Source organism: Rhinolophus sinicus, chromosome 14 (assembly GCF_057876585.1).
Source record: "Rhinolophus sinicus isolate RSI-liver-muscle chromosome 14, RSI-T2T, whole genome shotgun sequence".
Classification (NCBI taxonomy): domain Eukaryota; kingdom Metazoa; phylum Chordata; class Mammalia; order Chiroptera; family Rhinolophidae; genus Rhinolophus; species Rhinolophus sinicus.
This window is the reverse complement of record NC_142514.1, coordinates 179609745-179623576: the sequence shown is the minus strand read 5'-3', so window position 1 is coordinate 179623576 and position 13832 is coordinate 179609745. Positions and strand designations below refer to the sequence as shown.

Below are 13832 nucleotides of genomic sequence, written 5' to 3'. Positions count from 1 at the left end.
AAAGCGGGGGCTAAGGGATCACAGAGGTGCTGCTCGGCCCCCTCCCCTTGGGTGGGGTCCACAGCTCAGCTCAGGAAACAGGGTGAAGCAACCCCAGCTCACTTGACCTGGAAGCTGGGTGCAGGACCATGGGAGAGGGGGAGGTGGTGGAAAGACAGTACAATCAGGCTCTAGTGTCCCTGACACTGTATCTTCTATTGAGCCAGAGAAAGGGAGGGTAAGCAGGAAATGCGAGCTGTAAGAGGACCCTGGTGGGGAGGAAATGGAAAAGTGGAGTGGTGTGTGTGTGTGTGTGTGTGTGTGTGTGTGTGTGTGTGTGTATTCTGTCTCTGTCCATCTGTGTTTGAGCGTCTGTGTCTGTATCTATGCGTGTTGATGTGTCAGTAGGTCTGCCTATGTGTGTGTATGTGTCTGCATGTAAAAGCATCTTGGGTGTTATGTGAAGAACCTTGTGTACATGTTTGTGTTTCCATGTGTTTCTGTGTGGTTGTTAGTCTATGTATACTGTATGTGTTTGTACATGCGTGTCTTCAGGGGTCTGTGTGCATCTTGTATTTGTGTGTGCTTCGGTGTGTGTGTGACTGTGGGTGGCAGGGGCTGGCTGACCCTCTCCCCACCTCACTATGGCCAGCTCAGGTGGCAAACCTCTAGATTGGTGAGTGACCCCTATTGTTGGGGGTCATGGACCAGCAGGCCCCACCCACAGTCTGTGGGGCTGTCACTGGGTCCTGAGTCTGGCTGGTTTGTAGCTGAGAGACTGTGTCCTTTACTCCCTCCTCCAATACTAGAGCCAGCTGGAGCCACCCACATCCCACATGGAGCCCCAGCCAGGCCACGGACAGCTTCCAGGCCTTCTACTCAAGATTGCTGGGTACATCCAGGCTCAGGGCCAGCAGAGCTACTCCCCAGACACCCACTTAGGGGTGGGGAGGGTGGGGGACAGCTGCTGGCTCACTGAGTCACCCCTCTGCATGCTGGGCTGGGTGCAAGGTGCAGGGGACATCCTCAGCCAGGGCTTCTGCTGCCTTTCTGTCCTATATGACCTTGAGCAGCTCACGCACCCTCTCTAGCTTCCTCATTTATAAAATAAGGGGCTGGTGCCAGCAGGACCACAGCATGCAGTTGTAGAGTTGTGCACTGCACAAATGCACCTGGCAAGGTGACAGAAGGTGCTGAGAGGCAGCCAGATTCTGCCTTGCAAGCAGAGGACCCTGGTGTCAGCTGTAGCACCTAGAAGAAGGGATGCCTTTCTCTTCCCACAAGACATTCACTCTTTAGGTCCTGTGCTCACATGGGGTATCTGCCTACAAGTGCCTCTTTCTAATTCTCACAAAGGGGCTGCCCTGAGTCACCAGCCTTTTCATCAAGCCCCCAAACCTCCTGGTGTTGGTGTCCAGATGTCCATCCATCATGGACTCTCCTCCATCTGTCTCTGGAGAGAGCTCTCTGGGACTCCTCGTGCCCTGTCCTCCCCTCTGCTTTAAACCATCCAGTGTGGGGCCCAAAAGGGCCCAGATGTCCTGCCCTGATCTCCTGCCCAATTTTATAGACCAGGTAACTGAGGCCTCTCAACCCACCCCGTCCCACTTCTGCCTCCCTCTCTTCCCTTCCACACTTGATCCAGCGCTTAGCACAGGTCGTAGGAGAACCCTTAACAGGAGAGGAAACTGAGTCTCAAGAGTGAAGTGTCTTGTCCATAGTACCACCATAGGCCCAATCGGGCCTCCCTGATTCCACATCTGGCCCTCACCCCTCCACCCCTGCATCCCTGCCCTGCCCTCACCCCTCCGTTTCCCAGCCACCCATGACAGTGACAGACACACTGCTCTGTTTCACTGCTCTTTATTCCAGTTGGAAAGTAGCCAGGGGAGTCCCAGCGGGCGACGGAGTGGGAATAGGGACAGTAGCCAGCTCTTGTCCCTTTGGGTTGACAAACCTGTGGGGAATGGAGACAAGGTCTGAGGGGCTCTGGGTGATTCTGTGCACTCACTTGCTCCTGAGAGGGCCCCAATTGTCCACCCCCAAGTCTGGGGCTGGAGTCCCCAGGCAGGGCTTCCTTGATCCGGGGCTTGGGAGGTGGGGCTGGCCCACAATAGCCACCCCCACACAGGGAGCAGCTGCAGGTGGGGGTCCCCAGCCCTGACCCAGGCCTCAGGCTCAGCTGGGTGGGCCGAAGCGGCTGCTGTGAGACGGAGGAGTGCGGTAGAAGGGGTCCGCTGAGATCAGGGTCCTGCAGGGAAGAAGGGGTGAGATAAGGGACGGGTAGGGCAAAGAGCTGAGGCCTTTTGTCTGCCTGCCCCTCCCGAGGGGACAACACTCCGCCAGGGCAGCCAAGCCACAGACATTCTTTGCCTGCCAACTCGGGGCCAGTGTCGGTATAAATGTAATTTTTGAGGAACTGAGTTGAACAGAAAGGTGTCAGAAGGAGGCAGAACCACAGTCCATTCCGTTTTGTGACCCCGCCCCCCTGCATACAGCCTGGCAGGGAGCAGGTGCGGAGCTGGCCTCTGTTTGCTGGGGAGACGCGGGGAGGAGTTCATGTGGGCAGGAGAAGCAAGAACAAGCCTCTCAGAAGGACAGACAGATGAAGGGAGGGAGGAGAGGCTGGGGAAAGGCCTGGAACCGGCCCAGGACAGAGCGGGAGGGAGGGCATGCTACCTTCCCACGTGGGGGTGCAGGCGCCTCAGGCTCTCCGTAGGGTTGGTGGTGGCCTCCATGCGTGTGACAGGCTGGTTGAGGGCATAGCCTCCGGGCTTCTGGGGCTGGATGCCACCTCGAGTCCAGCCTTCCCGGTCTAGACCCTTGGGAATATTCTCGAAGTACCTGCGGCACAGGAGGGGTTGTGAAGGCCAGCTGGCCTGCGCCCTTCTCCAGCAAAGCACAAACTACCTCAGGTCCCTCCAGCCTCCTGGCCGTTGCCCACGCTGTTCCCTCTGCCATGCACGCCCCAAGTCCCTGGCCGGTCGGTGAACGCCTACTCGGGAAGCCTGCCGTCCTCTGGCCCGGAGCTGGACGCCCCTCCTTTGTGCCACCCCCTGTTGCTGAGACAGCACTAGGAGACTAAAGGACTGGTTAACACTTTGTAAGCGGGCATTTTCCCGCCAAATGGCGTCGTAACGCGGGGCTTTTTTGACATTTTCTCGCCAAAATTAGACTTTCCGTAAAATATTCATATCTTTCGATCTATTTGATATTTTTCTATGAAACTTTCAGTGTTTTAGTTTAAAAAGAGGTCTCTATTTATTTACTTTGCAAAATTTTTGCCGGTTCCAACTAGAGGCGATATGACGAGTTTACTCGTTTCCCGCAAAAAATGTTAAGTGGTGCCCCCTCCCTGGCCTGTGGACATTTCAAGTAGGGGGGGACCCCATCTCATCCTTTTCTCTTTAGGCTTTCAACTCTCCTTCCATTTTGCAGATATTCACTGATGAGTAAGATGTGGGCCCGCGCTTGGGCTTGTGAAAAGGGGGTGACATAGATAAATGTGGAAATCAGTGATTACAACGCCCGGGGGTTCTGGGCACACCAGGCAGGAACTCAGGAAACACGACCCACTGATGGGTAGGTGGGGGAAGGACCCAGCAGAGATGACAGGGGCTGGGGGTCTGCTGAGCCACAGGAGGAGGGCATTTGCCTAGGGAGGGGCAGAGACATAATTGTCCCCCCACCAATGGCCAGAGTGAATTTCTGCCACTCCCCCTTGCCCTCTGTGGGAACCGGAACAGCTGCACGTGTCAGGGATCTGCTGTGTGGCTCACGCACCACTTCTCCTGCTGAGATGGTCCCCATCTGAAAGACGGGCGTTAGCCCCAAGGACAGGGGTGCACCTTGGGAGGCCACCTTGCAGGGACAGTGTAGAGACAGATGACTCACACGACAGACGCTGTGAGGGGAGACTTTTGTCCCAAGAATTATACCTCCTTTGTCCCACTCCCGTAATGCCCTCCCCCATATAGTCCTGGCCCCTGGAGCCTTCCCTTTGGCTCTAAGGTCACTTCTTCCTTGAAGCCCTCCCTGATGACCAGGGGCACTTACTCCCTGTCCAGGACACACACAGAACTTACCTTCTGAGGGTGCACGGAGCCTGCCTGCCATGGCATGGAGGTAGTGTCTTAGCAGATGCTCTTGTTGCTCCCCAAGACCCCCTTGGGCCCCCTTATTCTTCCCCTGCCCCACAAGCCTGGCCACCAATGGCCTGCCTTGCACCTATGTGGGAAGGCTGCCCTTGGGCTGTGGGAGCCTGCTCTGCCTGGGCAAGAAGACATCTGGGATTTATACTGCCCTGGGGCTGGCCCTTAACCAATGACTGAGGGATGTGGGGGTTTGAATACCCCAGCTCTCTTGCACCTTGGCTGGAATAATTCTGAGTTTTTGTGTTTGCACTGTTTTCTAGAGTCTCCCCTTGAGATACATGGCTTAATAACACACCCATGCCTTCCCTCTGCCCCCTCCCTGGCACCCCCAATAAAGGGCTTGCACTCAAATCCTTGGCTCAGGGTCCACTTCTGGGGACCCACAGTCATTCAGTGCTGGTCTTCTTCACAAGCTGTGAGCTAATTACTTGTCTGAGTTTCAGTCTCCCTATCTGTAAAAGGGGTGCCACTTCACAGCCCTAGATTTGGGGAGGGAAGAGGCTCACCCTTGGTTGTAGGTGGTCAGGTATCGGTTATCCACGTCAGGCTCAGAGGGGCTCCGGACATAGCTAGGGTTGTTAAGGCTGTACCCTGTGGGCTCCTGCACAAGCGCGAGAGAGGGGGCATGTCAGGTCAGGCGGGGGTGGGGATTTGGGATGGGGTTGGCTACCCCAGGCCTCACCTTCTTCCCCACAGTTTCCCGGCCAAGGAGGGCAACATTTGTCTGCCGTAGCCGCTGGGGTGGCTGGAATTGCCAGTGGCTCATGCTGCTTAGTTCTGGACCAGGAGCAGGCACCTGCAGGGGACAGAGCCACAAGAAGGGTGGCTGCGTGGCCAGGCTGAGGCAGCAAGGATGGAGGAGGGCAGGCAGAGGCACACATAGCCACAACTCGAATTCACTGTTTCCAACACACCCCTCCCTTTCCAGCCCCTGGGCCTTCAGCCCTCCACCAGGGGCCAAGTATCCTGATTCTTTCCATCCTTCAGAGCCCAACCCAAGTCCAAGAAAACTCGTCTCCTCCTCTCTGAGTGTCCCTTTTCAGAGGGAGCCCCAGGCCACTCACTCTGGGATTCAGAGTCCTCTCACTCACTCGGCTGAAGCCCGTCTCCCGCTCGGAACCTCTGGCCAGCCCTGGCAGGCACTCGTCCCCCTAAGGCAGCAAAGTGTCCACTGGCACCAGAGCATGGCTGCCCCTGTTGTGCCTTCCAGGGCACTGTCCTGACTGCCCCACAGAGGACCCCAGCCTGTGGCGGACAAGCATCCTTCCCCAGGCTCCACTTACATGAGGGTGGGTCATGGGGACATAGTCCGACTTGGTGACACTCCGGCCGGGAAGGAGGACCTGGAAAGAGGCCGGCAGAAGAGCATCAGTCCAACAGAGGCAGCTGTCCCCTTGTCCTGAGCGTTGAGAGGGGTTCAGCACAAATGGGTATCATTGGGGTAATTGAGGAAAGGGAAGAGTTTGGGGAGATGTGAGGGGAGGGCATGACACAGAATGGGCACCAGCAGGCACGGTTCTTGTCGGAATGCTGAGTGGCCTCAGCGAGAAGCATCTCTTTGAACCTCAAACTTCTCATCCATAAAATGGGAAAGTTGGACCAAAGTAGTGGTTTTCACCCAACCTCTTTCATCTTGTGTTTGAACAAATGGTTCTGAAGCTCACATTTTTTTTTTTTTTAAAGATAGTTAAGAATCCCCAGACTGGAGGGCTTCAGTCACCCTGAGATTCTAGTGGGATCCAGCCTGACTTACTGGGTTCCCAGGCGGTGTCTGGGAAGGTGGCTGAAAGACAATGGGGTTCTTGGTGGATTCCTTGGTGAAGCCTGTCTCCTCCTTGGCACCAATTGATTTCTTCTGCAAGAGCTCTGCAACAGACAGTCCCCTCGTGCTGGACTCAGGATCCCTGGCCCCACGCACGTGACCTCCGGAAGCCCAGGGTCCCTGTGAGTGGGGAGGGAGCTGGCTCTAAGGACGTGGAGGACTGAGCCACCAGGACTGTGGGTACCAGGAGGATGCCAGAATCATGCATACAGAACAAGAGAGGAGCAGAAGGACGGGCAGGGCCGACAGGCCACGAGGCAGCCACGGTCAGGTTCAAGGAGCCCTACAAGGCCAGTGAGCTGTCCTTTGGGGGTCGGCAGGCCTAAGGCACTGAGGTCAGCCCAGAAAGATGGTTCCCCCACACTGCCTGTATGTCCTTCTTTCTTCCACTGGTGGCTTCTTAGTGTTGTGCCAGCTCTGGTCCTCTGGAGGTCTCCCCTGGGGTCGGGGGTAGGGAGGTATAATGGGAGGGAGGCATGAGCTCAGACAAGCACCCACCTGGCCAGTTTGAAGGCTCCTTGAGATACTTGGAATTATACTCAGAAGTCATGAAGCGTGGGCCCTGGAACACAGAAGGTGGAACCATGGGGACACAGGCTGGCCAGGGCCTGGCAGGGGGCTCTTTGCACTATCTGTGCTCTGAGCAGACATGTGTGGTATGGTCTGAGAAGGGAGGGCCAGTGCAGCACCCCGACACAAATCCCTCTCTGACTAGGCATCCCAATGCCAGAAATTCTACCACAAGAGCACAGTTCCCCTGAAACAATAAAAACCAAGTCACATCCCACACTGAATTCCTAGTAATGAACAACAGGGCCTGGAGCCCCCAGGACCCACACCAGGAGGGCCCTAAAGAGAGGAGAGAGGCTGATGGGAGAAACTGGGTGCTCACTTCACAATCCAGTGCCCAAGTTCAGGGTGTCTGGATGGGGTAAGGGAGAGAAGGGAGCTCAGTGGAAATCCTAAGATACGTGTAAGAACCACTTGGGTGCTGTCTTGGGAATATCAAATCCTTTGCTTGCCCCAGTTTTTCTGGTGCCCTGTGCCCACCTCCAGTGGGCTTCTTGGGTGAGTCAGTGCAGAGGAGGGAGAAGGAGGTGGATCTGGCCCCTCTGCCCAGCCCACAGCTGTTCCTGGGGTGCCGCCCACTCACATATTGGTTGTTCTCCCACTCCAGCGAGCCCTTGCTCTGCTGCTGGTGGAGCAGGGGAACGTGCTTCGGCTCCAGCCCCGTAATGGCCTGGGGCCCGTAGTCCTGGGTGTCAAAATGGACCTTCCTGACCTGGGAGGAGGGAACCACCAATTACCCTCCCCGTGCGGGGATGGCAGTCACTTCCTGAATCTGATTTTGCCCTTGACCCCTACACAGGATCCGCACAAAGGAGGTCATGTTCCTCCTTTGATGGTGATGTGGGCTTGGAGATACAGATGGGGTGGTGGAGACCATGGGGATGGGGATGGGGGTGCGGTTAGGGGGGAGGGAATGGAACTAGAGATGGGGATGGGGATAGAAATGGAGGGGGAGGTGATGGTGGGGATGGAGGTGGGAATGGTGGTGATGGCGGGGATGCTGGTAATGGTAGAAATGGGGGTGGAGAAGGGGGTGGGGTTGGTGGAGATGATCATGGTGATAGGGTTGGGGATAGAAATGGAGGGAAAGGTGGCGGTGGGGGCGAGGATGAGTTCAAAGGTGATAAATGTGAGGGAACCCCCAGTCCACACTGTGGCTCCTTCACACCCAGACATCTCAGCCTTGACCAACTCTTGGCAGGGCAGTCCCACTCTACTGGAGGAATCTCCACTCTTTCTACCCCCAGTCCTCCCTCCACCCCAGCCTAGCGCTCCCCTCTTTCCTGGCCCTGGCCCAGCACTAACCTCCTTGGTGGGGGGCGCTGAATTGACTTTCTCTCTAGAGTAGCCAGAGCTGGTCTGGTACACATTGGAGGGCAGTGGGTATGTGCCATCAGGTACCTCTAGAGGGCGGTAACTCTGACTGGTTACTGTCTGGATTTTGTCCTGGACTTGTTCCCTGAAGGAGGAGCAGGGGCAGGAGCTATTATCACCAGGGCCTGCAATGCTTATCTCCAGAAGCTTTCTGCCTCCCTCAAACCTCCCACAGATACCTCAGGAGTTCACCTGCCTTTGGGCGCCATGACCTGAGTCCCCCAGGACCCCAGACGTAGGCAGGCAAGGCTCAGGGTCCCCATGCATGGATGTCCATGAGAGCTAAGGCCCAGCTGGGCAGGAGGTAAGAAGAGAGTATACAGACCATACCCCATGGCTGGGTTGTCCAGGGCACCGAGACTGGTTTTGTATGAGACCACAGGCTGGAAATTTGATGTGTAGCCGGTGCCTTTATGACTGCCTATACGGGGCTTGAACTCCTCCCGACCTGCCAGAGGGGAAGCAGGGAGACAGGAAGGCAGGTCAACAAGTGGGAGACCAGTGGGTGGGGCCTCCCAGGCAGGGTTAGCATCCCCCTAGGCCCTGGGGCCCACGTGATGGAGAAGGCACAGAGCCAGGGGCAGGAACAGGTATGAAGGAAAGCTTGAAAGGCTGGCCTTTCCGCACTGTGGCAGAAGGAATGGAGTCGATGGGACAGGGACAAGGTCAGTGTGGCAGGACCACAGGATGGATTCAGGGGAAGGGACTGCATGGCAGACCTAGCCCAACAGTACAGATGTGGACACAGTCTTCAGGGTGTGGGGCGCTCAGGGGACTGGTCAGTTCAGGGGACTGGGGTCACTCTGAGTGTGTGATGGGCCAGAAGGTCTGCGCTCTCCCGGCGGGAGGGCCCCCCCTGTCCTGCCTCATGTCTTGGGGTGGTTCCTACACAAAGGTGTCCTCACCGTAGGCTGTGCAATAGCTGGTGGCATAAAATTTCAGGGGGTCCGTGCAACCCCCCGAGCTCATCTTCACATAAGGGGAGACAACCCCTAAGGGCAGTTTCCCCAACATGCTGCTGTGGGGCAGGGCCCCAGGGGGGCCTAGGAAGGAAGCACAAAGAGCCTCATCAGCGCAGCAGCCCAAGGGCCCCAAGCTGGCCCCAGACCCAGGCTGTAAAGATCCCAAAGGTGGCGTTCAAACCCCACCCAGCCGCCTCTTCCCCCCGGCTTGCTCCTTTCTACCAACACCCACACCCCAAACTGAAGAAAAGACTAGCCACTGTCAACACTTATCTCATGTACACTGCGTCTCATTTCACCTTTCCCTCATCTTATTATGAACTCCCCATTTTACAGCCAGGAAACTGCGGTTCCAAGGGATGAAGGATTATTAGCCCATAATAGGTGGTGGAGCGGGGATTCAGGCACAGGGTACCTGACTCCTCGTCTCCTCGGCCCCTGATCTTAACCCGACATGCCCTCCTCTGGGGACTGATGGCCTGACAACCTCCGGCCAGTCAGGAATCCTTAGCTACCCTAGCTGGACGCTCCACGCTCCTTGTCTCTCCCTCTGCTCCCCCAGCCTTGTCTGCCTCCTGCTAGAAGTTGGCTCTGCTCTCCCCGGGGCCCAACCACAGCTGGCCCCACCCTCACCTGCCCTCCACAGTGGCTCTGAGGTCTGCGAGAGGTTGCAGAAGGCAGGAGCTGCTCCAGAGAAGTCTGGGCCCTCAGGGAGGTGGCCAGGAAAGGGGAAACAGTGTGTTGCCTAGCAACTGGCACCTAGCAACAGCGTCCCTGCCTCTGAAGCCCTTCTAGGGCCAGGGCCCACTGAGGGGCTGACCTGGCTGGGAGGGGGTGCTGCCAGGAGCTGCCCAGGCAAGGTCCTGCCTCCTTGGCTCTGGCCCCTACAGCTAGCCTCCCTCCCGACAGGGCCTGGCAGAGTGGCTGTCTGAGTGACAGGAAATAAAAGATAATCCTGAACAATCACTCCCATTTATTGAGCACCCACTTCTCACTTTGCATCCTTTATATCCAGTCCTCTTAGTAGCTCTTACAGGCAGCTATTATTATCCCTCTTTTCACACAGGGAAAATGAGGTTTGGACAAGCAAAGTGGCTGGAGAGCTTGCAATCAGAAAATAGTACGGATATTCAATGTGGGTGGGTCCAGACCTCACTCTCAGCCTCTCGATAAATTAATGTTTACTGTGTCCTTCTGGGGCCCATATCTGTGCCAAGCTCTTTTACACACATTTCCTCATATAATCATCCCCCAAACCACGCTGCAAACTGGGGACTGTTATTACAGGGCCAATAAACCGCAGCAGTGGAGAGTGTGGTTCAAACCGGATCTGTCACCTTTGATGAGGTACTTATCCTCTCAACCCCCATTTCCTCATTTTACCGAGGGCTGTAACAGGGACCTGCCTCGTAGGCAGATTTTGTGAGCGAGGACTCAGCACCTGACAGATAGTTAATGCTGTTTTTTGTTTTGTTTTTTTTATAAATTTTATTGGGGAATATTGAAGGACAGTGTGTTTCTCCAGGCCCATCAGCTCCAAGTCGCCCTTCAGTCTAGTTATAAGACAGGTGAGTTAGCATGTCATTAGGGAGACAGGAAGGTCCCTGGTAGAATAAGCAAAAGGCAGCCATATCCTGAACTCTAGGTTCTGGAATGTCTCCTTTACTCCAGGACAAAGATGTTAGAACGTGCCTTGAGGTTGATAAATTATCTCAAATCCCTTTTGGCAGGACAAAGGAGCAGATCTGATAGATAGGAATGGGTTGGTTCGTTAATCCCTTCAGGATGGGCAAACAGGACAAAGCTGACAGACCTGATAGAATCCCATTAGAAGGCTCCCAGCCCTTTTCCCCAAGCAGGCAAAGGGAAGGTATAAAAGTAAGAGCTTTTGCCTCGGTCACTGGGCACCCCCATTCAGGACCCCCTCCCACTCGTAAACTCTGACCTTTTGCTTTCAATAAACTATCCTCAATAAACTATCCTCTTTTTAAAACTCTTTGCCTCTCCTGGGTCTGTGTTTCCATTCTTCAGTCTCACAAGACGTGATCCCGGCACTCACTCACTCCAAAGTCCCTACATCATTTGGGGACTCACAGAGAAATATTCCTACATCAGCTGTGGAGGGCACAGCTCAGCTCTAAGTCCAGTTGCTGTTTTTAAGCTTTAGTTGCGGGGGGGGGGGGGGGGGGGGGGCGCGGCCCACCATCCCATTGAACCGGCAACCTTGTTGAGAGCTCGGGTTCTAACCAACTGAGCCGTCTGGCTGCCCCAATGCTCAGTTTTTAAAGCTGCTCTTCTCAACCTTATTTTGCAGATGGGAAAGGGGAGGCCCAAGGACAATCACTGGGGCCTCACAGCTGGCAGAGGCGGAGCCTGGTAAAAAAACAAACAAACAAACAAAAAAAACGGGAGTGAGCCAGTCCCTTCTACTCCTGAGACAGCCCATTTGCCACACAGTGGCTTTAAATCTTAAAGGTTGGATCTCTGGGAAGCAGCCGGTGGGGGTGGGGTGGCGGAGTCCTGATTTGTAGCATTTGTCAATTTCTGGGGTGTAAAAACTCCCATCACGGCTGTTTTTAAACTACCAACGCAATGTCACTGAATACAACAGGAGAGCCGGGAAGACGTGCTCAGTAGCCCACTACTAAGTGGTCTTTCCACCACACAGCTACCATAGATGGAAGTAACCTCGAGCATAAATGACAGGAAATGGAGCAACATCACGGAGAGATGATAACTTTGAAGCACTTACTACCTTAATTTTTACTCTAATTTATTAAATTGCAAGTTTGTATAATTTAATTTTTACCAGTGGCTGAATTCAACAATCAGCTTGTAAATTTCCTGGAAGTTCCACCTTCAGCTCTCATGTGCAGTAAGAGCTGACTCCAGTGCACCCCTGCCCTTGGGGGGAGTGAGATGTGTGAATAAAGGGGAGGCCCAGGGCAAGGGGCTGCCCTCGCCCAGGAGATGCCCTTGCTGCACTCACCCTGAGACGACTGGGCCTGCCAGAAAGGGGGCTTGTGTTCATACCTTATCCCCATAGAGAGACGCTGGACTCAGAAGTGACGAGCGCCCTGGGGAGGTATGGTGGGCACCCACCCTCCAGAGTCAGGATGCAGTTCAGGGATCAGAAGCTGCAAGGACAGAAGTGAATGCACACAGCCCTGCCCTCCATGAGGAGCTCCAGTCTAATAACAGAGGCTCAGGTGAGCCCCACCCACAAAAGATAAGGTGCCATAGGTGTGGAGGAGGTTGGGGCTCACCCAGGTGCGAGGGGAAGGAGTGTTTGTGCTCAAAGTGTAGAGATGTGCTCACAAAAAAGAGCTCAGACTCTGACGCCAGCTGGCATGGGCCCTGGCTCTGCCACTTAATAACTATAAGACTTGGTGCCGGTTACTTGTGCCTCAGTTCCCCCTCTGGAAAGTGAAGGTAATAATGGTACCTACCTGTGGGGTTGTGGTACATGTAAAGCATTTAGCCCAGTACCAGGAACACTTAGCTGGTAAGTGCCATCTAAGAGTTATGGAAATGCCTTGGCAAAGGTTTGGGCTCAAGGATTGAAAACAGGAATTCCACATGGCCCTGCTCTCAGGGAGCCAAAAGCCTACAGGAGTCTCAGACACAGCCAGTGCGATGTGGCCAAAGAAAGCTCAATTCAGGAACCTGAAAGAACTGAATTCAAAGCCTCTTCAGCCGCTTAATAGCTGTGCGACTCTGGCTTTCACCGTTCTGAGCCTGTTTCTGCACTTGTAAGGAAGGAACACAGCACCTGCCTGGCAAGTTTGCTGGTGGGTTTTAAATACCCTATGCATAGTGTCTAGCAAGCAGCTGGCCTGCACCAGGTGGAGGGAGGGCACTCCATCTGGAAGGTCCTGCAAGGGCAAAGGTGGGGAGGCATGGCTTGCTGGGAGCAGTAGTGACTGTTCCCTAGTGGCTGGGGCACTGTAATGGGGGGGGAGAAGAGGGGCCTCAGCTGGGATAGGCAGCCTCCAGGGAGGCTGTGGCCAGGTTTTCCTTTTAGGAGGGTGGTGAAAGGTTCGAAAGCGTCCCGTAGCGCTGTGAGGGGAACTCTTGAGCTGTTGGGGACAGCCTGGGCTGGAGCCCACAAAAGATTTGGGCAGGAATTCCAGAGGCGGAGGCTCTCCCAGTCTCCCATTAGGTCCGCCAGCTGCGAGCCTCCCGGTAGCCAGTGTTTTTGTTTTGTTTTGTTTTGTTTTGTTTTTGTTTTGTTTTGTTTTGTTTTTCCTGCTGTGTGGCGACACCCAGCGGCCATAACCCGGAACTACAGAAGATGCAACCCTTGCTGCCCTCAAAAGGCTGTGGGGGCTCCTGGAGGGGTGCAAGGCGCAAGCAGTGGGCAGAACGACTAGACTGCCCCAGCCACAGGCCCCCCAGCCTCACCCACCCCCAAGCTCTCCAGAACAGAAAGGGCAGGCCTGGGCAGAGCGTTCAGTGAGGGCAAGGGTCCGGAACCCATGGGAAGAAGCCTACTCACCTGGGCGCTGCTCACCTGGGGTGCTGGTCCCAATGGTAACCCAATTGCCGTGTGACTTTTGGACCTCTCACCTCTGGGCCTCAGTTTTTCTATCTGTGAATTGAAGTGACAGACTGAAGAATCCTTCCAGATTTTAAGCTGGAAATCCTGGGCCCGCCCAGCCCCTCTTCCCATAACTGTCCCTGTTTATTAAGCACTTCCTCTGTGCCAGGTGCGGAGCTGAGAGTCAACTCTTTTCACTCCAGCCTACAAGACAGCAACTACTGTTATTATCCCCATTTTACAATTAAGAAAGTGCCTAAGGCCTCACAGGCAGGAAAGAGTGGAGCCAGCTTTGACTCCGGAACCGCACCAAGCCTCCTGGAATGTGCTGGCAAATAGGTAGCAGTGGGCTCAACACCACGTATTTGAGCTCAGTGATTTTCAAAGGCGTGGACTGCCCTGGCTAGATGGGTGACCTCTTCTCCTTTCCA

The 13832-nt window shown here is 55.1% G+C and overlaps 1 protein-coding gene across 5 annotated transcripts; it reads right to left on the bottom strand.

Moving 5' to 3' along the window:
- Nucleotides 1–1826: 1826 nt before the first annotated feature.
- Nucleotides 1827–10367, bottom strand: SAXO4 (stabilizer of axonemal microtubules 4). 5 transcript variants are annotated; one of them, XM_019753989.3, is made up of 14 exons: nucleotides 9495–10363; nucleotides 8805–8942; nucleotides 8230–8347; nucleotides 7831–7984; nucleotides 7109–7237; nucleotides 6454–6517; nucleotides 5887–5999; nucleotides 5417–5476; nucleotides 5198–5284; nucleotides 4816–4929; nucleotides 4640–4734; nucleotides 2659–2823; nucleotides 2145–2230; nucleotides 1827–1936 (listed from the first exon to the last, which is right to left on the bottom strand). In XM_019753989.3, the coding sequence occupies exons 2-13, from the start codon at nucleotides 8911–8913 to the stop codon at nucleotides 2158–2160; spliced, it is 1281 nt and encodes a 426-aa protein (XP_019609548.3). In that variant the 5' UTR covers nucleotides 8914–8942; nucleotides 9495–10363; the 3' UTR covers nucleotides 1827–1936; nucleotides 2145–2157. The 5 variants fall into 5 exon arrangements, with proteins under 5 accessions (XP_019609548.3, XP_088645755.1, XP_088645754.1 ...); XM_088789629.1 differs by lacking the exon at nucleotides 2145–2230 and having other exon boundaries at nucleotides 5225–5284; nucleotides 9495–10367; XM_088789628.1 differs by lacking the exon at nucleotides 2145–2230 and having other exon boundaries at nucleotides 9495–10366.
- Between the last annotated feature and the right edge of the window lie 3465 nt (nucleotides 10368–13832).